This window comes from Hemitrygon akajei, chromosome 9 (assembly GCF_048418815.1).
Source record: "Hemitrygon akajei chromosome 9, sHemAka1.3, whole genome shotgun sequence".
Classification (NCBI taxonomy): Eukaryota; Metazoa; Chordata; class Chondrichthyes; order Myliobatiformes; family Dasyatidae; genus Hemitrygon; species Hemitrygon akajei.
The window spans coordinates 113,518,347-113,542,805 of record NC_133132.1 but is presented as its reverse complement, the minus strand read 5'-3'; the positions used below and the strand labels follow the sequence as shown (position 1 = coordinate 113,542,805).

At 40.7% G+C, this 24,459-nt stretch overlaps 1 protein-coding gene across 1 annotated transcript in view; it reads right to left on the bottom strand.

Moving 5' to 3' along the window:
• The window catches only part of sntg2 (syntrophin, gamma 2), a 290,541-nt gene that overhangs the window by 107,424 nt on the left and 158,658 nt on the right, over nt 1-24,459 (bottom strand). Inside the window, exon 10 of the mRNA XM_073055362.1 lies at nt 7,487-7,614. Within this exon, the coding sequence (XP_072911463.1) occupies nt 7,487-7,614 (128 nt within the window). The remainder of the gene's footprint in view (nt 1-7,486; nt 7,615-24,459) is intronic.

The following is a 24,459-nucleotide window of genomic DNA, read 5'->3' as shown; positions in this document are numbered from 1 at the left end:
ACTCTTATACTTAATTGATTTATAAAGGCCAATGTACCAAAAGCTTTCTTTACTACCCTATCTACCTGTGACGCCACTTTTAGGGAATTTTGTATCTGTATTCCTAGATCCCTTTGTTCTACTGCACTCCTCAGTGCCCTACCATTTACCTTGTATGTTCTACCTTGGTTTTTCCTTCCAAAGTGCAATACCTCACACTTGTCTGCATGAAACTCCATCTGCCATTTTTTAGCCCATTTTTCCAGCTGGTCCAGATCCCTCTGCAAGCTTTGAAAACCTTCCTCACTGTCCACTACACCTCCAATCTCTGTATCATCTGCATTTGCTGATCCAATTTACCACATTATCATCCAGATAATTGATATTGATGACAAATAACAATGGACCCAGCACTGATCCTTGCGCAAATGTTGAAATCATTTGAATATGATGTTTTTCGGATACCTTGGTTGGGACAAAGTAATTCACACAGATGGTCTAAAAACTTCTGGGCACAGTGATCCAAGACATCTAAAATCAATGCTGTGAGAGTTTTACTCACTGAGTACACAAATATCCCCAATGATCGATCACACCCATGTTTGATGTGCAAAGTTACATAACCCTGGTATCTTGCATTTGGCTAATTCAGAGAAGGCTCATGGTCATTTCAGTTTGCACCTACTTTGCTCAACAGCCAGTCCCCTCCCCATGCTGTTACACTACTTTCAAAGCTGTGCTTCTAACTGCAAACTGATTGCTGCTTGCAATTGACATTAAGAACTGAAGATTGGTTCTTGTTTACAAAATGAAGCTAAGTAAGGATATTTGTTAGAAGTCTAACTTTGTCACTAACAGCGCTGACCTTTTGGAAAGGTCATGCTGCTGTACTAGGAAACTGAGGTTAATAATAAGCTTCTCAGGCCCTGGAAAGTGAATTACCATCATAAAACGATGGATGCCACTCCAGGTATGACTCAGTAATATCCATTTGTAAAAATTTCCTAATAATTTAGCCTGTTCATTTCTTCCTGACAAAGTCAACCAATGCCTCCACCATTTCCAGTGTAACCTCATCAGTTACAGGTCATCAGGTCTGGGGGATTTATTGGCTTTTGGTCATAAAATGTTCTCCAAAACTGCTGTATTTTTTGAAAAATGATCTAGTGCTATATGCCGCATAAACTCTTCTATATGTCGAATAAACTCTTGTCAGGCTTCCAACTGAGTAGAAGTATTGGTTTTAACTGACATTTTGATGACAAACATTGTCATCTCTGATGAAGGTGGCTAAGTTTGTCATCGAAACGTTAGTTAAAATTGACACCTTTACCTGGCTAGAAGCCCAGGATAAGTTTATTCATTCTGCATATTTTACTTGCGTTTAGTAGACATATTCAAGACATATGATTCTCACTTTTTCTAGGAGGTCTTCTGGTTCTTTGCAATTATTATTTGTTTATTTTTTCCTATTCTGCAATATAATGTCTTCTGTTTCAGTCTAGCGACCTAACTTTAACTTTTTACATATTTATCAAAACTTTAAAACCTCTTTTTGTATTTTTGTGCTAGATTACTGTACTCTAATATTTAATATTTCCTTTCCTTATCAATGTCTGGATTCTCCTTTGCTGAATTCAGAAATAACCCCTATGCATATTCTTATTCTTTCTGGCTTCACTACAACTCTTTTACTTTGATGTAATAATACATCTTAAAGGATCATAGTCCTGTCTTTTGTTTTGTTCCCTAAAGGCTTTTTTTTGTTGAAAGCTATGCACTCATGACTCAAATACTAGGTACTGCTATACTTTTTTTTAATGCAGATTCCCAATCTATCAAAATATTCCTTCACAGTTTGACTTGTTTCAATTTAAAATCTGTTTGAAATTGATCAAAATTGCTTTCAACTTCCGTATTAAGTTCTATCATTCTATTATCACACTTCATTAAAGGCCTATTAATTAGCACAATATGAATTAACTCTTTTTCTTTGTATGATGCAGAATTATCTCTCTTCTGATTTCTCAAAATATTGAGCTACCCTCCACACTACTATTGCTACTTTGGTTTGACTAGACTGGAGGTTTATTAGAGATCTTCCATGAGTAATGTATGCCTTTGACACATGAACCTATAATTTTCTAAATTACCATCTCCTTCTTAGGCAGTGCCTCTGGATGGAGGATAACTTACCTTGGGTTCTGAACTAAAAAAAGAAGGCTAATATAGGACCTGCAGACGTTTACACAGAAAGAGTAGGGGATGTCTGATAGAGTTAGCAAACGTGCATTTTATAAAATGGTCCACCTCTCTACTGCTTATGAGGAGCCAGTGTGCTCTCACTACCATCCCAATTATTTATTTTCTACTTCTTTATCATGGCTAAAGATTACTAGGGTTCAGTGTGGATGCTGCATTTCTTCATGGAGACTTTTAATGTTGTACATCTTTGAATCATTGTTTTTGTCCATCTAGGAATCCCTACTCCTGAGCTCAGAACAGCACTTCTCTTCTAGAAGCCTTATGTTGGGCATGGGAATGACATGGCCTACCTGATGCAGCTGACTGAATGCAACTCACACTTCAACACTGGGGATGCTAACATGGGAGAGGACATTTATGTTGGAGTAAGCTGGCATATTTGAGGTTCTATAGATAATTCCAAGCAAAGCATTTTATTACCTTCTTCTGTTCTTCTTGAGAGACTCTGGTTATCATTTTGTGACCTTTTACTATCACCTCATCCCTCCTGTTTAACATCTAAATTTCCCCTTGCCAGAACCCTCCTCAGATGCATTCCCAACACATTATTTTAAAGATTTATGTGATCTAGTCTAATTAATACAACAGCCATCAAAAAGAAAAAGCTCTCTCCCAGTTACTCTGGTGCATCCCCCATGAACTGAAGCCCATATATCCCACACCAATCTCTGAGCCATGCATTCAGCACTCTGATCTCATTGACACTCTGCCAATTTGTACATTTGCACAGTAATCTAAAAGTTATTCCATTTGTGGTTCTGTTTTTTAATTAGGATGCTTGGCATTTATATTCCTTCAGCACAACCTGATTCTTTGGCCTACCTATGTTTTGGTTTACACACAGACTATTATAAATGTGTCTCCTACTCCAAATTTTTGTTTTCAGAGATGCCTTTACCTTTGCTGCTGCAACTTTTTATCCCTCTAACTGGAGTGTCCCTTTTCATTATTGTGTTCCTTTCTGGTCCCTTAATTTGAATAGCCCCAATCTACAATGCTGCTTTCACTTTGCTAGCTAACCATACATTCTCTGCTCTCAAGAATTACATACATATCAGGCAAGTGCAAAGACTGAAGCTTGTCCACTGCTACCTTCTGGATTGCCATGCATGCATTACACATAGTAACACTATCTTATCCTTCTTTTGACGCAGGGTTTCAGCCCACATTTTTGACAATTCCTTTTCTCTCACAGATGCTGTTCGACTCACTGAGATACTCCAGCAGATTGTTTGTCACTCTTAACTGAGCAGTTCTGCAGTATTTAGTCTAGAATGTGTGACAACCTCATTGATCCTTGATCAATGTCTCAGTAACCTTTCTCCTCCCTGATGGACTACAGTTTCTGAATGTTGGACATAAACTCATCAGTTCTGAGCAGAATTTCATCATTGCAAATGCTTACTACAGACGTGGTGACAGGAATTGCACTAGTTTCCAATTGTTTCCAAGTACTACAGCTGCAAGGTATCATCTAGCTTATCTTAATTTCACTTACTTGAGTTTTCATTTTATTAAATATTAACAATGATTTTATTTACCATGAAGCTATGCACTTATATTTCTTACAGCAACATCCGTTACTCACTGAAATTCACAGTAAATAGATACTCTCCTGCGAATACTGAATGCCAAAATAAAGTGCATCTAACTTTGTTTTGTGATCTTGTGATGTCTATCAGCTTCTAATCCATACTAGACATTCGGTTGGATCATACACTTTAATGAGAGTTTGCTGTGCCCTCATGATGCTTTTCAATCAGCCAATGACAAATTATTCATCATTCTCTTTTTCATTTCTTATTACATTTTTTTAATATCTATACACCTCATAATTTTGTATACCTTTGTCAAATTTGCCTCATTCTCCTATACTCCAGGGAATAAAGTCCGAACCTATTCAAACTTTACTTATAACTCAGATCCTCAGGTTCTGGTAACATTCTTGTAAATCTTCTCTGTACTCTATCAAACTTATTAATAACTTTTCTAAAGGTAGGTGACCAGAACTGCACACAACACTCCGAAAATGGCCTCACCAATATCTTATACAAATTCAATAGGACATCACAACATCTGTATACCCATACTTTGATTTATGAAGTACAATGTGCCCCAAACTCTCTTTATGACTCTATCTACCTATAAAACCACTTACATGGAATTATGGATCTGTATTTCCAGATATTTCTGTTCAACTGCATTCTTCAATGCTGTACAATGTGCAAGTCCTACCCTGGCTTGTCCTCCCAAAGTTCAAAACCTCACACATGTCTGCATTAAATTACATCTGACATTTTTTTCAGTCAACCTGTCCAGTTGGTTCAGATGCACTGCAAACTTTGTTAGCCTTCCTTGCTGTCCATTACACCCCAAATCTTGGTGTCATCTGCAAATTTATTTTTCCACACTGTCATCCAAATTGTTATACAGATGACAGACAGACAATAACAGACCCAGCACCAATCCCTATGGTATATCACTAGCCACAGGCCTCCAGTCAGAGAAGCAACTACTACTGTCTGGCTTCTCCTGTAAAGCTAAATTCAAATCTAATTTACTACTTCATCCTGAATGTCAAGATTCTAAATTTCTTGACCAAGCTCCCATGCAGGACCTTGTCAAAGTCCTTAATAAGGTCCATAGGCCGTCCACCATGCCACCAATTTTGGTGTCATCCATAAATGCCATCTACATTCTCATCCAAATCATTAACACCGTATATCTGACAGACAACAGTACTGATCCCTATGGTCACTGCAGTTTTCCAATTTGAAGAACAACCATTGCTCTAGTTTCCTCCTATATTCTGAAGCCTTCGGTATTGTTAGGTTAACTTGTCACTGTAATTTGATTTAGTGTAGGCAAATGGTAGAATTAGGGGAGTTGTTGGGACTATGGAGAAAATAAAATGGGATTAGGTGAAATTAAGAGCAACATGCATAAAGCACTGCAGAATCTTGGCAGGTCATTTTTTGCGGAGACCTTTCTTCAGGATTGAAAAGGAAGGGGGAAGATGCCAGAATAAAAAAAATGGAGGGAGGGGAAGGAAGCTAGCTGGAAGGTGATTGGTGAGGCCAGGTGAAATTAGACTGTGTTTGATGGTTGGCATGAACTTGGTGGGGTAAATGGTCTAACAACACACACAAAATGCTGATGGAACACAGCAGGCCAGACAGCATCTATAGGGAGAAGCACTGTTGACATTTCAGGCTGAGACCCTTCGTCAGGGTAAATGGTCTGTTGCTTTGCTGTAAGGTGTAATAATAACCTGTGCAATGGTCACAGATGCTACGTGAATTGATGGAGCAGAGACTCAGGTGGTTCTTAAATAATTGTTGCATGTAGAGACTTACCGGTTACTCAGATGAGATACAAGTGCCAATTCTTTCTAGCTGGTTGTCCAAAGGGAAAGTGACAAAGTTGCTATTTATGGCAATAAATAATTATGGTATAAATATTTATAAGTTGCTATTTATGGCATCTATTATTTGATTAAAACATCTGTGCACAATTAATGTAGCACAGATCACTGTGTTTCATACAGCAGCTTAGAATGATACCGAAGCATTAAAATTGAAAGATACTTTGCAACAGGCTTAGGTATTAGTGTACTATCTTGGAAGTTACTTTCTGGTCTAATTACAACCTGCATCTTAACCTGCTGAAAATCCCAGCCTCTACTTTGACTTTGCTTTTACATCCGAAAACAAAAACAGTTGGATGCATTCTTCCTTTGGAGCGATGTAGCATCCCGGCATTCTTTCTTCCTCTTCCCAATAATATGACTATTAAACAACTCCTTTGAAGCATCTACTGTTTCAAGCTGTAGCTGGCAAACTGAAAATAAGTAGCCTAAGCCTGATGCACTAGAGGACTGAATTATCGTAAAATAGCTATTGAAAATATACCAAACATTTCTAGGTTGTTGCTTCGTGGTTCTTCATACCCCGCAGGAGCAAGAGAGTATAGATGATCAAAGGATTAGAGAATGTTCATATTTGGAGGAAGGCTGCTGGATTAGAACAAACTAAAGAAGGAAGGAAAAGTGAAAATTGGATGGATTTGATCACGTTGTGTGAATTATAAAATTGAGATGTTGGTAAATCAGGAGTTATTAGAAATGAGCAATTATAAGTGACATGATGAATGTATGTCAAATGAAGAGAATTTGGGATGAGAGAATAGAAAATTTGGAAGTCAGCTAGCAGGGAACTGGAAGAATAGAACCTAGAAATAATGAAAGAAAAGCTGATTCATTTTTTGCATATTTTGGACTACAAGATGGGTAATATTACAGAGGTAGAATTAGGTAGTGTTTGGTACAGAGAGCATGGACATCTTTGAGTAAAACGAAGTGCCAAAACTGTAAACTGGTTCAGATTGAGCAAACCCAGAGTGACAGGAATTGCTGGATAAGGAAAAAAGTCTGTGATTGAGATAATGGTTTTGCTCCTTCTGAAAATGACCTTCGTAAAGACTTGGCCCATCTAGGGCAAGTTTGGTAATCTGAAGCAGAGTGTGGATTGAATGGAATGGACTTGTCAACACACGTGAGCATTAAACCATGGTTTTTGATATCGTTGTTGATGTGAATTATGTGGATGATGAATAGGAGGAGATCAAGGATGGATTCTGCCAGAACTTATAGTCTGAAGTGTTTTAAAGAGAGCTAGTTAGTAATTTTGTTTTTTAAACAAAAGCACATGACAGTCTGTATTTTTCCCTTCCAAAATGTAATATTTAACTACTCAATGATGAATTTCAACAAGTCAACTTTGCAATCTTGGAAGGACAGAACAGGTTAAAATGCTTAATAAAAACAGAACGATATATATTTTGAAACGTAATATTCTTGCAGAAAATAACAAATAGTGATAAACTTACAGAAAATTCGCTAATAATAGAAACAAAATTTAGACCCAATTTCACATTCCTGCAATTATTTTTTTTTAAATGCATTTTATTGGGCAGCTGCTTCATTAAGTGTTGGAATCATTGAGGTTGTTGCTCTCCAGTCAGACAAGAAACAGTTACATTTAACTTTTCTTCATACAAGTGCCTACCACATACAATTATAAACAACATCTTGTGGGGACATTATATCTTGTATTTTTATAGAATTATAATCATTTAACATCATTGGAAATTACTCTGTCCCATGAGGTAACTAAGCATCTGTTCACATATAATATCAGAAATGCTCTAATTTTTTCAGTCTTTGTCTTTCAGGATCACAAACCTTAATTGATCTGTTCCAGTCCGGTATCTTGAGACTCGAGCCATTGACAAAGGGACCGATAAGGCATCGAACCAGCGCTTCTCATATTTTGGTTCATTAGCAGAAGGTGAAGAAGGTGATGATGGAGCCTGTGTAGAATAAATGAGACACATCAGAAACACAGCTTAATCCAGAAATACTGTAGTGCATTTTAGCAAGATATTTCACATTATTAGTGATCCAATGTTCTAAAATAACATTAATGATTTTTGTCTTAGCCATCTGAAGGTTGTAATTTCTGGCTACTATAACAAACAATTTAGAAATATGTTCTGACTCATCTTCAAAAAGATATAAGCTTTCATTTTAATATGTCATATAACATGTGTTAGAGGAATATTTATGAGAAGCATAAACGGGATAGTCAGATTTGATTCATGTTGTGGGGTAACAAAAGCAAAATTCAAGTTGCAAGGAAGGAGTTAAATTGAGGATTTGAGGGATAAGTTAGGACTAGATTATTGCCACCTAGGTTGAATGAAATTCCTTGTTTGAATGAAGCCCACAGAGAAATCAGTATACATGGTAAATAATAAATGCAACAAATAAGTACAATGATGAATGCAAAACAGCAGGATGGTTTATAGTGAAACAAGACATTCTCAAGCAACAATAACTGAATAACTACAAGTTTCTTTTTACACAGAGAGTGTTGTTGATATTTGGAATTTACTGCCTGAAGAAGCAGTGGAGTCAGATACATTTAAGAGACATTTAAATGAGTATTTGAATAGGCAAGTGGCCTGATAGGAATCAAGTGCATGCAAACAGGTTTAGTGAGGATGGGCATTGACAGGGAGACCAAGAAGCCTGTCTCTGTGCTGTAAAAGTCTTTGACTCTATTGTTCATCAACTTGCAGATGGCCATCATAATCCGTAAACTGACTGGTTTAATCCAACTAAGCATATTCATATGATACTTGTTACCTCTTCAAGTGCAATGCTGGAAGATATTTAATAACTGAGAAATAAAACAAAAGGAACACCCATTAGGTATGCACTATTAGTGGCAATATTCTTCCTAAATCACATTCAAAGACAAGTTTATTGTAATAGGAAAAAGTATATGTGTGCACAGGCGCAATGAAACACTTATTACAACCACATCAGGGATACGTCGCATCACATAAGCAGCATTCACAAACAAAGATAAATTAAATATAAATTATATATTTTTACAAGCAAAAAAAGACAATTACAGTTAAACAGGAACAAAGTCCATATATGTGAAAAGTTATCACAGTGCACATTCTATTACTAAACAATAGTAGGGTCATGTTGGTTAGTTCAAGAATTGAATCACTGAAGAGCAGTTAATGCTCTTGAAAATGGTGTTGTAGGACTTCAGGTTTCTATACCTGCTGACTGTTTATAGCAGCAAAAAGATGTTAGGATCTTTGACGACGGATGCCCTCCTCCTGAGACAATACCTCCTGTAGATATTACTGATGGTGGGGAGGGATTTGACTGAGCCCAATCAATAAGCAAGAGTAAGAGGAGAGCTAACATTTTTAATTAGATTCGCACTCAAGATTGAAAGGCAGTGCGTTGCAACAGTCTTTCGGATTTGACTGAGCCCAGTCACTGAGTGGGAACAAGAGAAGAGAGCTGTTTTCACTTAGGTTCACATTCATGATCAAAAAGGCAGCGCTTTGCGACAGTTTTTTGGATTTAGCTGAGCACAATCAGTGAGCGGGATTCATTAGAAAGAAGATTAAAAAGCAAGGCAGAGTCAAGTAGAGCGGCCATTGTTGGAGAACTCATTGTGAGAGGACCAGTGTTAGAGTGGAGAGGCTTTGGGCCATCAGGCTTTGATTCATCAGATTTGGATGAGGTAGGTATCTGGTAGGTTCCTTTTGCTTCTTTATTCTTCATTCTTCACCTGATGGTGTAGTGGGAATAGCTCCAGGAGTTGTGTTTTGTTCTGTGTGTGAGATATGGGAATTCTGGGAGACTTCCAGCCTCCTGAATAACCACATCTACACGAGGTTCACCGAGCTGCCGCTCCTCAGAGAACATGTTGAGGGACTGGAGCTGCAGCTTGATGACTCATTCAGGAGACTGAGGTACAAGGAGGCAGTCACCCCTAGGCCCTAGGTGTAGGAGGCAGGTAACTGGGTGACTGTCAGGAGGAGGAAAGGAAATGGGCAGCCAGTGCAGAGTACGCCTTTGCCACCCTTAAAAGTAAGAAAACTACTGGGTCTTTGGCACTGAGTCTGGCACTGTGGCACAGAAGAGAAGAGAGATGAAGAGAGCTGCAGTGATGATAGGAGATTCCATAGTCAGAGGAATAGAGGTTAGTTTCTGTTGGACCTATAGAGACACCCAGATGGTCTGTTGCCTCCTAGGTGGTCAGGGCCATGCACGTCTTAGATCGGGTGCACAACATTCTGGGGGGGGGGGGTGGAGGGTGAGTAGCCAGAAGTTTTGGTACATATTGGCACCAATGATGTAGATATCAAAGGTGAGGAGGTCCTGAAGGAAGATTTTATGGAGCTAGGTAGAAAGCTGAAAAACAGGACTTCCAGGGTAGTAATTTCTGAATTACTCCTTGTGTCACATGCCAGTCAGCACAAGAATAGGACGACGTTGCAGATGAATGCGTGACTGAGGAGGTGGTGCAGGCGGTAGAGTTTCAAAGTTATGGGACATTGAGATTTCTTCTGGAAAAGGTACAACCTGTACAAAAAGGAATGGGTTACACTCAAGTCCAAGGGAAAACAATACCACTGCAGGAAGGTTTGCTAGAACAATTTGAGAGGGTTGATACAAATCTGGCAGTGGGTTAGGAACCAGAGTGATAGGGCTGAGTGTTAACTGGTTTACAAATAAGATGCAGTGTGTAGTGAGACTGTTAGCAAGGAAAGGTTGATGATCGGACAAAATTGCAGTTAATGGGATGAGTTGTAATGTAAACGGCGGACAAAATTGAAAAGGATGAATACAGGACTGAAGGTGTTATATTTGAATACACCCGGAACATCATCGGGGACACAAGTCACCCCAACTATAAACTGCTTCAGCTGCTTCCATCTGGCAAATGGTACCACAATATTAAATCCAGGACCAACAAGCCATGGGACAGTTTCTTTCTACAAGTCATTAGACTTATAAATTCACATGTCTGTATATTGCAACGGAATCATACCACAAAGATTTTTACTCCCTCAAGATGTAAGATTTAAATAAATTCTAATTCTAATTTATTCACCAGAACCCCTGTGAAATTGCCAAAACTATTTAAGAAAATTACATAGGTTATTCCTCCAAGAATATCACTGATCCTTTGCCGTTGGGTCAGCAAGATTTTCAGGAGAACACTTATGGAGTTATGGCTATGGTAAGAGCTTGTTTGGATTAGTCTCCTATTCCTTGGAGCTATGAATCATGAATTTGGTGGGAAGAAAGTATGATTCAGTGAGTTTAGTGTGCACTAAGTCAGATAATTGAATAATGAGGGGAAGATGTGGGCCTCCAATGGACTATAAAGAAACAGTCTTCATTGTCGATGTTTAAAGTTTAACATAGGAAAAAATGTTGAATTTCCCCATGGGGATGAATAAAGTATCTATCTATCTATCTATCTAGGTGGACAATAAGGTGCAAGATCAAAATGAGGTAGATTGTGAAGTCAAGAGTCCATCTTATCGTATTAGGAAATTATTCAACATTCTTCAATAGTCTTATATTTCACTCGACAGTTTGTATAATCTGGGTATAGTAGCTATTGATACAAATGAGAACCGATCTATTTACAAGTATAAACTACAAACTATAACCATTTTTGAAATTAAAATCAGTATTAAGAGAGAGCTCACTGCTAGCTTGCAGCAGAAGGCTGCTTTGGAGCCATGGCTTGAAATCTGACATGACCTTGAGACATTTTCATATGCACTGGCCAAACATACAAACAAAGAGTCAGAATCAGATTTAATATCACTGGCATATCTCATGAAATTTACTAACATTACGGCAGCAGTACAATGAAGTATGTGGTAAATGAATATAGAGAAAAAAACTGAATTACATTAAGTATATGTATGTCTATTAAATAGTTAAGTTAAAACAGGTAGTGCAAAAAAACAGAAATAACAAAGTAGTGAGGTAGTGTTCATGGGTTCCAATGTCCATTTAGAAATTGGATGGCAGAGGAGAAGAAGCTGTCCCTGAACTGCAGACTGTGTGTCTTCAGGATTCTGTATCTCCAGGGTGGTGGGGATCCTTAATGATAGACATTTCCTTCCTAAGGCACCACTCCTTGAGGCGAGTCTTCCTGTGGCCCATTCAAAGTCACAAGAGATAAGGTGACAGATGTCGTGCTATGATGCAAAGGATATGTTGATGGAAGGCATCAAGATAATTTTTCAAAGCATATTGAGAAGAATATATCAAGGGAATGATTTAGTTTTGATCTAGTAAGAATAAAATGGTGTAAGGACCATTAACAGTCATGTAGTCAAGGAATTATCTGGGGAAGAGTTATAATGTGATGGAATTTTATATTTTGTTTGAGAATTTAGATAAGAACAAATGCCAATTTTAACATAATTGAAAAGGTCTTCAGAGACAGGTAGGCAAAAACAGATTGACATACTGTATTAAAAAGACATGATGGAAGATTAAAAAGCAAGCATTAAAAAATCATAATTCCAAAGGGAATAAAAAGCTCAAAAGAAAGCTGCTTTACAAGCTACTTAGAATTGGTGAGACAACATCTAGAAAAGCAGGTACAGTTTTGGTCATGTCTCTAAAAGAATATTCTTGCCTTAGATGGAGAACAATGAAGCTACACTGGACTAATTATTGAGGTCAATTCTTTCTCCAAAAAGGATAGCCTTGAGCAATATTCTCATAAGTCTAAAAGGACTAGAGATGATGACATTGAAATATAATATTTGGACAGTTCCTTTGATTGAAGGGTGTCGAACTGAAGGTCAAAGTTCCATGAGAGGGAGTAGCAAGTTAGGATAAAGCAAAGAAGAAATTAATTATTCCAGAGGAATTTGAATCTTTGAAAATTCAGTACTGAGGCCATGGATACTCAATTGCTGAGTATGTTCAAATCAGAGATAGTTTCATTTTTAATTAATCAAGGGGCATTGAAATACAGGGAGATGGGAAAGGTGAACTTAGTTCGCTTCTGCTTTTTCTCATGATCTGAACTATGAACTGACTCTTCCAATCAATAATTCTTGTATTCCTAGTGATCAAAACAAATAAAAGAAACAGGGTTACACCAGTGTAGATAGATTTTCATTGTTAATTAAAAGAAATAGTCTGTTCGCAATGCGTAATATCGACACTGCTAATTAGCAGATAAGATACTTCTTTTTTTTCAGTTGGACAACCACATGTCATAACTGATTATTGGACTCACATTTCATTGGGTTCCATTTGTCATATTGGAATTGAATTCTTTTTTTTTCCTTGAAGGTAATTTAACTTTAATTTAAAGCTTGATGCTGGCGCTGCTTGCTTGCCTGTATGAGTTTATCTTCTGGAGCAGTAGATCAACAGCCCTCAAGGGATCTGACTGCCACTTCACTTTCTGATAATCTTGCTACTTGTACCTGCTCCAGGCACTGCAAAGCACCAGGTATGCTGCAAGAAAATTGTTATAGAAGACAGGATGATCCCCTGTTGCAAGCAAACACACTGCAACAGTACATTCTCTGCTTTTGATTTTGTTTGATGGATTTCTTTATATGTTAGCTGCAAGTCTAAAAATAGAATCAGCCAGCTATCGCCATATCAATTTGAGTATTTATTGGGACATGAATCCAAAATGAAGTTGCTGCAGAAAATATTGCTTTTTTATTTATTAAGGCACTTACATTCAATTCTTTTTCACTTCTCACTTATTGAGCTTTTAACTTAATGCGTGTGTTATAACAAATAATATTTTGGATTTAACTCCCTCTTCACAAATGCATCAAGAAAAGACAGTGCTGGAGAAAGAGGCATTCCAGAGATGTGGCTCTTCAGCTTGATTCATCCTTATCAAGGGAGCTTTGCTCAGTTGTTCATCCTTCAACAAATAAAGAAATCAACAGTTGTCAGAAAGGTAGCGAGGTATGATAAATTCTGAATGAAACTGAATATTATCTGAGACAGGTATGAAAGGACTCCTGGGAAGGAAGTAGGCAGGATTTGAATATAGCCAAGACTTCTGGAATCTGATTTTTTTATTCCATATGTGACAAATTGCTTGAAGTTTGCAATAAAGAACTGTGTTTCTGTGTAACACACACAAAATGCTGGAGGAACTCAGCAGGCCAGGCAGCATCTATGGAAAAAAGTATAGTCGATGTTTCAGACTTGCGTCAGACTTGCTGCATAGCACAACGGGTGGAGCTCCACCAGGCCAGCGGTGCACCTTGCCGTCACGCTGGAGGGGGATGCCCTGCGGACCTTCGACGACCTAACGCTGTCGCAGCAGCATGTCTACAGGGCCCTCGTAGTGGCGCTGGAGCAGCATTTCAAGCAGAAGCCATTGGCGGAAGCATTGAGGGAAGAACTGTGCAGCAGACAGCTCAGTATGGGAGAAAGTCTGGGGACGTTTCCAGCAGATCTCTGCCACTGTGCTTGGCATGGCTACCTCCAGTTCCCTCCCACGGCCCAGGAAGAGCTTGCCCTCCATGCCTTTGTAAAGGCACTGACACCGGAGCGTTTTCGGCAGCATGTTCGTTTGATGTCACCATCATCGCTGGACAATGCGCTATCTGAGGCAGAGACAGCAGGAACAATTTTAGCCCCACAAGACGTTCCAGAATCACCCCTCACACTGCGAGCCTGGGCTTGTGTCATTGAGGCGGAGGAGGAAACTGATGAGGAGGAGCCGTGCCGACCCTGCTGTGGGCCATGAAATGATCTCTGCTACCAGTGTGGTGAGGCAGGCCACATGGCCTGGGATTGCCCTGCACTGGCATCATACCTCAGACTTGTACATGGACTATGCGGTGGAAGGCAACAGATGCCGTGCGTTGGTGGATATGGGGTCAACCATCACTATCATCCATCCCAGTGTCCTCCCCAACATGGACCAGCCATCCCCTCCTGGGTGGACCTGCTCGCTGTGTAGCTGCTTGTGGTGCATAGTGAGGAGATCATCGCTGGCTGTCAGCTGAAGCAACGCCAATGTCACTTGCCCGTGGGTCAGCTGTGTTGCGATGGCCACTATGAGGTGTGCTGCATTGCCGCAGACTGCTGTGAGACCGGTGATGGTGGCTGCTGTCTCTGCTTGGATTTGGTATATCGAGTACGGTTGCCAGAGCTTTGGAAGGCAGTCGTGCCGCACCGGGACCAGCTGGCACCATGTCTTCCCTTGGCCACCACTAACCCAGTGAGGCTGAAGGAAGGAAGATGCCTGCCTCTTGCCTCACACTGACAGGGCCTCCCGTGGAGGAAGCTCCTGAACCCCCCCGCCCCCCCAGCACCCCAGATGGCAGTCCCACCAGGACTTTTGGACTTTGTTATGGACTCTGGGGTAGCCGGGAACAACTGACCCCTTGGGTGGGAGCAGTATGACGCTCTGGGAGGGCATGGTCAACAGCCCGCCCCCTGCATTTCTAATGACCGGCACTTTCATTGTTCTTGTGCTGAAATGCTTTTGTGGGATTACGGTGGGAAATTCCTGTTCATTTATTGTAAAATTTTAGCTTGGGTTATATAGTTATTCGCTTGTGTATTTGTGGGTCATCCTAACTGTAACCAGGGTGTGTGATGATCACCTCCCCCGTCTGCGTGTGGCTTGTTGGGTTCACTCTCTGAGTCATGGTGCCCAGTCTGTTTTGTATTTGTCACATGAAAACAGTTGTTGAGTTTAACAAGCTTCCCCATCTGCATTTTAGACCAAATGGTTGCCACAATATTCTAGCCCTCTGGAAATAAATCCCAACATTGCATTTGCCTTCCTTACCACTGACACAGCCTGCAAGTCAACCTTTAGGGAATCCTGCACAAGAACCCCTAAGTCACTTTGCATCTTTGATTTTTGATTCTTTTCCCCATTTATAAAATTGTCCACGCCTTTATTCCTTCTACCAATGTGCATGACCATACACTACACTGCATTCCATATGCCATTTTTTGCCCATTCCCCCAATCTGTCTCTGCCCTTCTGCAGACTCCCTGCTTCCTCAACACTACCTCCACCTTGACCAATTTCACATCATCCACAAACTTCGTCACAAAGTCATCAATTCCAACATTCAAATCATTAAATATAATGTGAAAAGGAGCAGTCCCAACACCGATCCCTGCAGAACACCATTAGTCAACAGCCAACCAGAAAAGGCCGCCAATATTCTCACTTCTGCCTCCTGCTAGTCAACTATTCTCTCCATGGTAGTATCTTTCCTACAATACCATGGGCTCGTATCTTGGTAGCAGGCTCATGTGCAGCACCTTGTCAAAGGCATTCTGCAAATCCAACTGAACAACATGCCTTTATCTATTCTGCCTATTATTTCCTCAAAGAATTCCAACAGGTACGTATATCAGGTAATATACTAACTGTGATTAATGTGTTCTTTCTTTAGTCAGCTCAGGGTATTTGTAAATGCATCTTCAAATGAAGGAGTCATTAGAATTAGCACAAATGTAGCACAGAAAGAAAAACAAAAGGCTATTAATGGTAACAGCATAGAAATTAAAGTAATATTTATCATTTTCTAAGCAAGCCAATCTCTGTAATGACAAAGAGGGACCACAGATCTGACAAATCTTAGGGGGGTCTCTCTCTCTCTCTCTCTCTCTCTCTCTCTCTTTCCTTATACTGACTTTGGCCTATTTTATCATGTGCCTCAGAAGTACCACAAAACCTCATCCATCATAATAGACTAAATTTTCCCAACCACTGAAGTCAAGCTAACTAGCCGATAATTTCCTGCATCGATGCATACATATACCTAAGCATCCAGGCTTATAATACCACTGAATTTTTCAAAGTACTGACAAAGAGAATGAAAATAACCAAATAAGGCTATGGTTGTAGCACAGTATGAAATAAACAGCAGTAGGACAAAATCAAGACTAGTGGAGCTCTCCTTAATTCTTTTAATATCTGTCTAGGATGAAAAGGCCTCTGACCTTTTTCATCTACTGGTATTATTTATGATTTCAATGAAGTATTTTGTTCAAATATCTGTTTTAAAATTACATTTATGCTTAATGCTCTGTATTTACATCATGTATGTATACTAATACTTTGCGCAATTCCCCAGACTTTTCTGCAAACTGTTCAGACAGGATGTGTGCCATTTTTATTAATCCCAGATGCAGTACTTTTTATTTGTCTGCATTGACTTCCATCTGCTGTGTACTTTAGAACTTGGTTTGCTATTTCTGAGCTTCCTTCTTCAAAGCTACCAATCCTTTTATCTGAAAATGGGAACACTGCGCTAAGTATCTAAATCCAGATGATCAATTTTAATTCAAAACAGAGATCAATAAAGGAGCTACTATTAAGATGACCAGATAAAAATTTTCAGTGCATTTTGATGTTTTTCTTTTAACTAATTCATTAACTAATTATATTATTTCTGTCCTCCATTATATTTCTAACTCATGTTCAGGTTTACACTGAATTACAAATATAAATATTGGTCCACGCATACTCACCCTAATTCAAACCCATCCCTTTTTGCTGTGGTACATTGAAAGAAAATGCTGGTGAAATTGTCTGAATTGAACAATCTAACCAGAAGATTAATAGAGCAAACACGAGGAAGTCTGCAGATGCTGGAAATTCAAACAACACACACACAAAATGCTGGTGGAACACAGCAAGCCAGGCAGCATCTATAGGGAGAAGCACTATCGACGTTTCAGGCCAAGACCCTTCGTCAGGACTAACTGAAAGGAAAGATAGTAAGAGATTTGAAAGTAGTGGGGGGAGGGGGAAATGTGAAATGATAGGAGAAGACCGGAGGGGGTGGGATGAAGCTAAGAACTGGAAAGGTGATTGGCGAAAGTGATACAGAGCTGGAGAAGGGAAAGGATCATGGGACGGCAGGCCTCAGGAGAAAGAAAAGGTGAGGGGGCACCAGAGGGAGATGGAGAACAGGCAAACAACTAAATATGTCAGGGATGGGGTAAGAAGGGGAGGAGGGGCATTAAAGGAAGTTAGAGAAGTTAATGTTCATGCCATCAGGTTGGAGGCTACCCAGCCAGTATGTAAGGTGTTGTTCCTCCAACCTGAGTTTGGATTCATTTTGACAGTAGAGGAGGCCATGGATAGACATATCAGAATGGGAATGGGACATGGAATTAAAATGTGTGGCCACTGGGAGATCCTGCTTTCTCCGGTGGACCGAGCATAGGTGTTCAGTGAAACGGTCTCCCAGTCTGCGTCGGGTCTCACCAATATATAAAAGGCCACACTGGGAGCACAGGACGCAGTATACCACACCAGCCGACTCACAGGTGAAGTGTCGCCTCACCTGGAAGGACTGTCTGGGGCCCTGAATGGTGGTGAGGGAGGAAGTGTAAGGGCAGGTGTAGCACTTGTTCCGCTTACAAGGATAAGTGCCAGGAGGGAGATCGGTGGGAAGGGATGGGGGGGACGAGTGGACAAGGGAGTCGCATAGGGAGCGATCCCTGCGGAAAGAAGAAAGCGGGGGGAGGGAAAGATGTGCTTGGTAGTGGGATTCCATTGGAGGTGGCAGAAGTTATGGAGAATTATACATTGGACCTGGAGGCTGGTGGGGTGGTAGGTGAGGACAAGGGGAACCCTATCCCAAGTGGGGTGGTGGGCGGATGAGGTGAGGGCAGATGTGCGGGAAATGGGAGAGATGCGTTTGAGAGCAGAGTTGATGGTGGAAGAAGGGAAGCCCCTATGTTTAAAAAAGGAAGACATCTCCTTCGTCCTGGAATGAAAAACCTCATCCTGAGAGCAGATGCGGTGGAGACAAAGGAATTGTAAGGAGGGGATAGCATTTTTGCAAGAGACAGGGTGGGAAGAGGAATAGTCCAGGTAGCTGTGAGAGTCTGCAGGCTTATAGTAGATATTAGTAGATAAGCCGTCTCCAGATATGGAGACAGAAAGATCAAGAAAGGGGAGGGAGGTGTCGGAAATGGACCAGGTAAATTTGAGGGCAGGGTGAAAGTTGGAGGCAAAGTTAATGAAGTCAATGAGATCAGCATGTGTGCAAGAGGCAGCGCCAATGCAGCCGTCGATGCAGCAAAGGAAAAGAGGGGGATGGATACCGGTATAGCCTTGGAACATGGATTGTTCCACAAAGCCAACAAAAAGGCAGGCATAACTGGGACCCATACGGGTGCCCATGGCTACACCCTTGGTTTGGAGGAAGTGGGAGGAGCCAAAGGAGAAATTATTCAGAATAAGAACTAATTCTGCTAGACGGAGGAGAGTGGTGATAGAGGGGAATTGGTTAGGTCTGGAATCCAAAAAGAAGCGAAGAGTTTCGAGACCATCTGGGTGGGGGATGGAGGTATATAGGGACTGGACGTCCATGGTGAAAATAAGGCGGTGGGGGCCAGGGAACTTAAAATCATTGAAAAAATTCAAAGCATGAGAAGTGTCACGAACATAGGTGGGTAGAGATTGAACAAGGGGGGATAAGACAGTGTCAAGGTATGCAGAAATGAGTTTGGTGGGGCAGGAGCAAGCTGAGACAATAGGTCTACCTGGACAGGCAGGTTTGTGGATCTTGGGTAGGAGGTAGAAACGGGAAGTGCGGAGTGTGGGAACTATGAGGTTGATGGCCGTGGATGGGAGATCCCCAGAGCTGATAAGGTTGGTGATGGTTAATGCCCCTCCTCCCCTTCTTACCCCATCCCTGACATATTTAGTTGTTTGCCTGTTCTCCATCTCCCTCTGGTGCTTCCCCCCACCTTTCTTTCTCCCGAGGCCTCCCGTCCCATGATCCTTTCCCTTCTCCAGCTCAGTATCACTTATGCCAATCACCTTTCCAGCTCTTAGCTTCATCCCATCCCCTCCAGTCTTCTCCTATCATTTTGCATTTCCCCCTCCCCCCACTACTTTCAAATCTCTTACTATCTTTCCTTTCAGTTAGTCCTGATGAAGGGTCTCGGCCCGAAATGTCGACAGTGCTTCTCCTTATAGATGCTGCCTGGCCTGCTGTGTTCCACCAGCATTTTGTGTGTGTTGTCAGAAGATTAATATCTAGTTTTTTGTATTCAGTAATCTTTATAGAGCTCAAGAACACAGGTGATTTGCTAGCTACTTTTGTTATGTCCTACTATGCTCATGAATTGTAAGGCTTACCTTGTCTACAATTGCAAAGTTATAAAGTAACTATATTATCAAAGTAGATATGGCTATATATGCTACCCTGAGCTCAGTGTTGGAGTGAGTGAAATTATATACTCTGGTTCAGCAGCCTGATGGTTGAAGGGTAATTACTGTTACTGAGCCTGGTGGTATGGGTCCTCAGGCTCCTGTGCTTTCTTCCTGATGGTAGCAGTGAGATGAGAGCATGGCCTGAATGGTGGGTGGTGGATGGTTGGTTCTTGATGATGGATACTGCCTTCCTGCAAAAGCACTCCTTGTAGAAATGCTCAATGTTGGGGAATACTATACCTATGATGGACTGGGCCAAATCTAGTGATGCAAACAGTCTCCACCGTGCATCTATAGAAATTTGTCAAAGTTCTAGATGACATGCTGTATCTATGCAAACTACTGAAAGAGTAGAGGTACTGCCGTGTCTTCTTTGTGATGGTCCTACTGTAGTCAATAGTTTTCTTCTCCACTCTTTAAAAGCATGCTTAAGGTTTGACTCTTCCCAAACCTTAAGTCAAAAACATCACATTACATTTCTTGATATGAACTTCCATCAGCCCTTACTGATATTCTGTCCAATTAGATCATATCCAATCCCAACTTAGTCTATTAATTATCCTATCCAGTCATTGTACTAAACCAATTGCCACAGTGATTAAAAATATGTCATTGGGAGAATCTCCAGCTGAAAGAAATAGCCTCTGGGCATCTACACTGTCAATTACTCTCAGAATCTTAGATATCTTACTGAGAGGACATTTCATTCCCATAAACTCCAACAAATTTAGGCCTGTTTTTTTCTCAGCCTCTGCTTATAGAACAGTGCCTTCAGGGTGGGAATGACCAGGATGCATGGTAGCCGAGCAGTTAGCATAACACTGTTACAGCACCAGCAACTGGCTTTCAGTTCTGCCTGTATCTCTAAGGAATTTGAAGGCTCTCCACATGACCTTGTGGGTTTCCACTGGATACTCCAGTTCCTCCCACATTCCTAAGACATATAGGTTAGCAGGTTAATTGGTCACATAGGTGTAATTGGATGGCACGGCTTCATTGGGCTTGAAGGGCCCGTTAACATGTTGCATCTCTAAATAAACAATAAATAATTATATAAATCTTAGTACTGACTTCTAAATACATCTATTTTCCAATAAAGAGAACCAAAGAGCAAACTGCATCCCCACTGTGATTGGATCAATGCATCACAGCAAAAAATCTCCTTGCAACAAATGGCATTATGTTATTTACCTTCTCAATTTCTTTGTTCACCCACACTTTTTCCTCTGTCAATTGTTTCTCACTGTTTAACAGACATACTGCTTTGTTATTTTCCCATCATAGGACAAAATTCCACATTTACCCATTGTTTACGAATGTGCCACAACTCTGAGCGGCCGAAGGGTACAAAGTCGCCCCCTCCTTTTTGAGAATCGCAAGATCGTTATTAATTCGGGTCTGGGACCCAGGAAATGAGAGAGAATCCACAAGGTTTGGAATGTGTCCTGGCCTCAGCGAAACAAAACCATTGATAACGGCTATTGTCTCTTGGAGACGGAATTGTGTATTGAGTACTGTACTATTCATTGAAGCCCCCTCAGGGGATGACCAGAGTGGGCTGGTTGAGGGATTGCATCATCCCAACCTGATTGACATCCGAGACCCCGTGAGAAAGGATAAAAGAGCGTCTGGGGTACAACCCCTTCAGATGCACCAGGAGAAATGCTAGAAATCCCGTGACAGCGTTTAATAGCGACAGCCGGTGGAGGGCCCACGTGTGTCCTTCCCTTGCCTGGGATTGGCGGACTCACCAGGGAAGAACGGCTTAGCTAAAGGAGAGGCCACAAGTGAACAGCCACATCAACGAGACTTCGACGGATCGAAATCATAAAAGGAATCATCAAGTTTTTCTCCAAATCTCTCTCTCTCTCCAACCATTACAAACCCAGGGGTCCCCAAGGCTGCAGCCTGCATGAACTGAGTGGCTTTTATATTTCCATCGGACAATACATTATCCCCTAGACAACGATAGAGCTTATTTCTTATTGATAATTATTATACCCGCACTTTTAGATGTAGTATTGACGACGTATATTATCTGTATATTTGCATTGATATTATTTTTGTGTATTTTTACTAATAAATACTGTGAAAAATAGTACCATCAGACTTCAACGGACCTCTCTATCTTTGCTGGTAAGTGACCCAGTTACGGGATTCATAACACCATATAAGCTCCATTAGCCACAGTCTTGTCCATTTGCATAACCTGCATTTAAAAGTAGAAATTTGCCTCGCAGAAAGCTACATGCTAGATCTTTATCAAACTCCAGAAACAGATGTCAAGTATAATGAAGCTAATTTTACAACCACATATAATCTTAAAATTACGGCTCTCTTGATTGCTTGGGTCTCATCAGTATTTCATGAAACAGATCAACCTCACTTTGCAAAGAGCTCTCATTGCAGAAGGAAGGAAAAAAAGATACCAAAGCCAAACAAAAGGATGGAACTGAAAAATGGTAGCTGCTAAATATTGCATTACACCTGGTATATGAGGTATTAATTCAAATTGGAGCCCCAGAGTGCAGAGCTGCTCCATTTCAAAGCTGTGTTTTAAAATAAAGGGCTTAAATCAACCCACTGCCTCAAAGATGCCTCAAATCTTAATACATTCTGTGTCATTGCACATAATTAATCTAAATGCTTTTCATAACATTCACAACACATTCATGGAAGTAATGTCTAGGATATAACACTACTTATTATGCTACTGAATTGTGTTTGATATCTGGGACCCAGTTAAAACTTCTCTGTGATTTTCTCCTCCCTAAAGGAAAGGAGGCACCACCTGAATATGGAGCTTTTCCTAGTACAGGCAGCAAAATCCTCCTAGTAAGAATCTAGAGACTATAGATATTTTGCAGCAATGCCCTGCAATATATTGGCACTGTAACTGTCTAGTCTAAGAGATGCACACAAAATTCTGGAGTGCCTCAGCAGGTCATGCAGCATCTATGGAAAAGAGCACAGTCGACGTTTCAGCTGAGACCCTTCATCAGGATGGGAGAAAAAAAGATGAGGAATCAGAGGAAGAAGGTAGAGGGAGGGGAAGAAGAAGCACAAGGTGATAGGTGAAACCTGGAGGGGTGGGAGGAGTGAAGTAAAGAACTGGGAAATTGATTGATGAACGAGCTACAGGGCTGGAGAAGGGGGAATCTGATGGGAAAGGACAAAAGGCCACAGAAGAAAAAAAAGGGGAAAGAACGCCAGAGAGAAGTGATGGATAGGTTAGGAGATAAGGTGAGAGAGGTAAAGGGAATGGGAAATGGGAAGGGGAGGGCATTACCAGAAGTTTGAGAAATCAATGTTCATGCCATCAGGTTGGAGGCTACTCAGACAGAATGTAAGGTGTTGCTCCTCCAATCTGAGTGTGGCCTCATCGTAACAGTAGGGGAAGCCATGGATAGACATATTGGAATATATGCAAATGGAATTAAAATGGGTGACCTCTGGACGATTCCATTGTTTCTGGTGGACGGAGTGTAGATGCTTGGAGAAGTGGTTTCCCAATCTATGTTGGATATCACCAATATACAGGAGGCCATACAGGGAGCACCAGATACAGTAGATGACCCCACGAGACTCATAGGTTAAGTGTCACATCACCTGGAAGGACTGTTTGGGGCCCTGAATGGTTCTTTCTTCCAAGGCCTTCTGTCCTCTCCTGTCAGATTTTCCCCTAAATCTCTTTCACCAATCAACTTCCCAGCTCTTTACTTCATCCCTACCCCTTCAGGTATCACCTATCACCTTATGTTTCTCTCTCTCCTCCCCTACCCTTTAAATCTACTGCTCAGTTTTCTTTTTCTCCAGTACTGCCAAAGGGTCTTGGCCTGAAACGTTAACTGTACTTTTTTCCCATAGATGCTGCCTAGCCTGCTGAATTCCTCTAGCATTTTGTGTGTGTGTTGTTTTTATTTTCAGTATCTGCAGATTTTCTCTTGTTTGTAACTGTCTAGTCTAATCCATTTTCTCTGCTGGTACTTATTAGCCAAAGCCAACTTATTCCATGTTCAACTCTTCCAGCATTTTGTGTGTGTTGCTTGGATTTCCAGCACCTGCTGATTGTCCATGCTCAATGCTAATCTGATTTGAAGGCTTTTTAAGCAACAGTGAGGTTTCAGAATTACTACTTTCAGCATTTTGAGCAAGCCAAGAACACATTTTCAAAACTCGAACACAAAGTCTCTGAAAACTAATATGGGCATTTAGGGGAGATACAGCCAATGCGCCTTTGATGGCCATCATTGCGGTTTCCACCTTAGTTATCATATGAGTGACTGACTGCCAGCAGATCCATTCATCTATGACAAATGTGTGGATATTGGAAATGAAATCCACTATTCTTATTCTTAGATCTAGCAGAGTGTTTTGTATCAATGTATCAGGCAGAACTTAAGATGTCCCTATCAACAGCATTGCCTTAATTTTAACATTATTTCTTGGTTCCTATTGTTTCTTTGATCTTAGCAATTTCTTCATTAAACCTAAGAAAGAATGCAACCAAATTAAGTTGCCAGCTCTGAAATTCTGAGCCTCCACAGGAAGCTCCTTTTTAAAAAAATTGTGGCATATGGTTAGATGAGGAGTGAAAACAAAACCAATT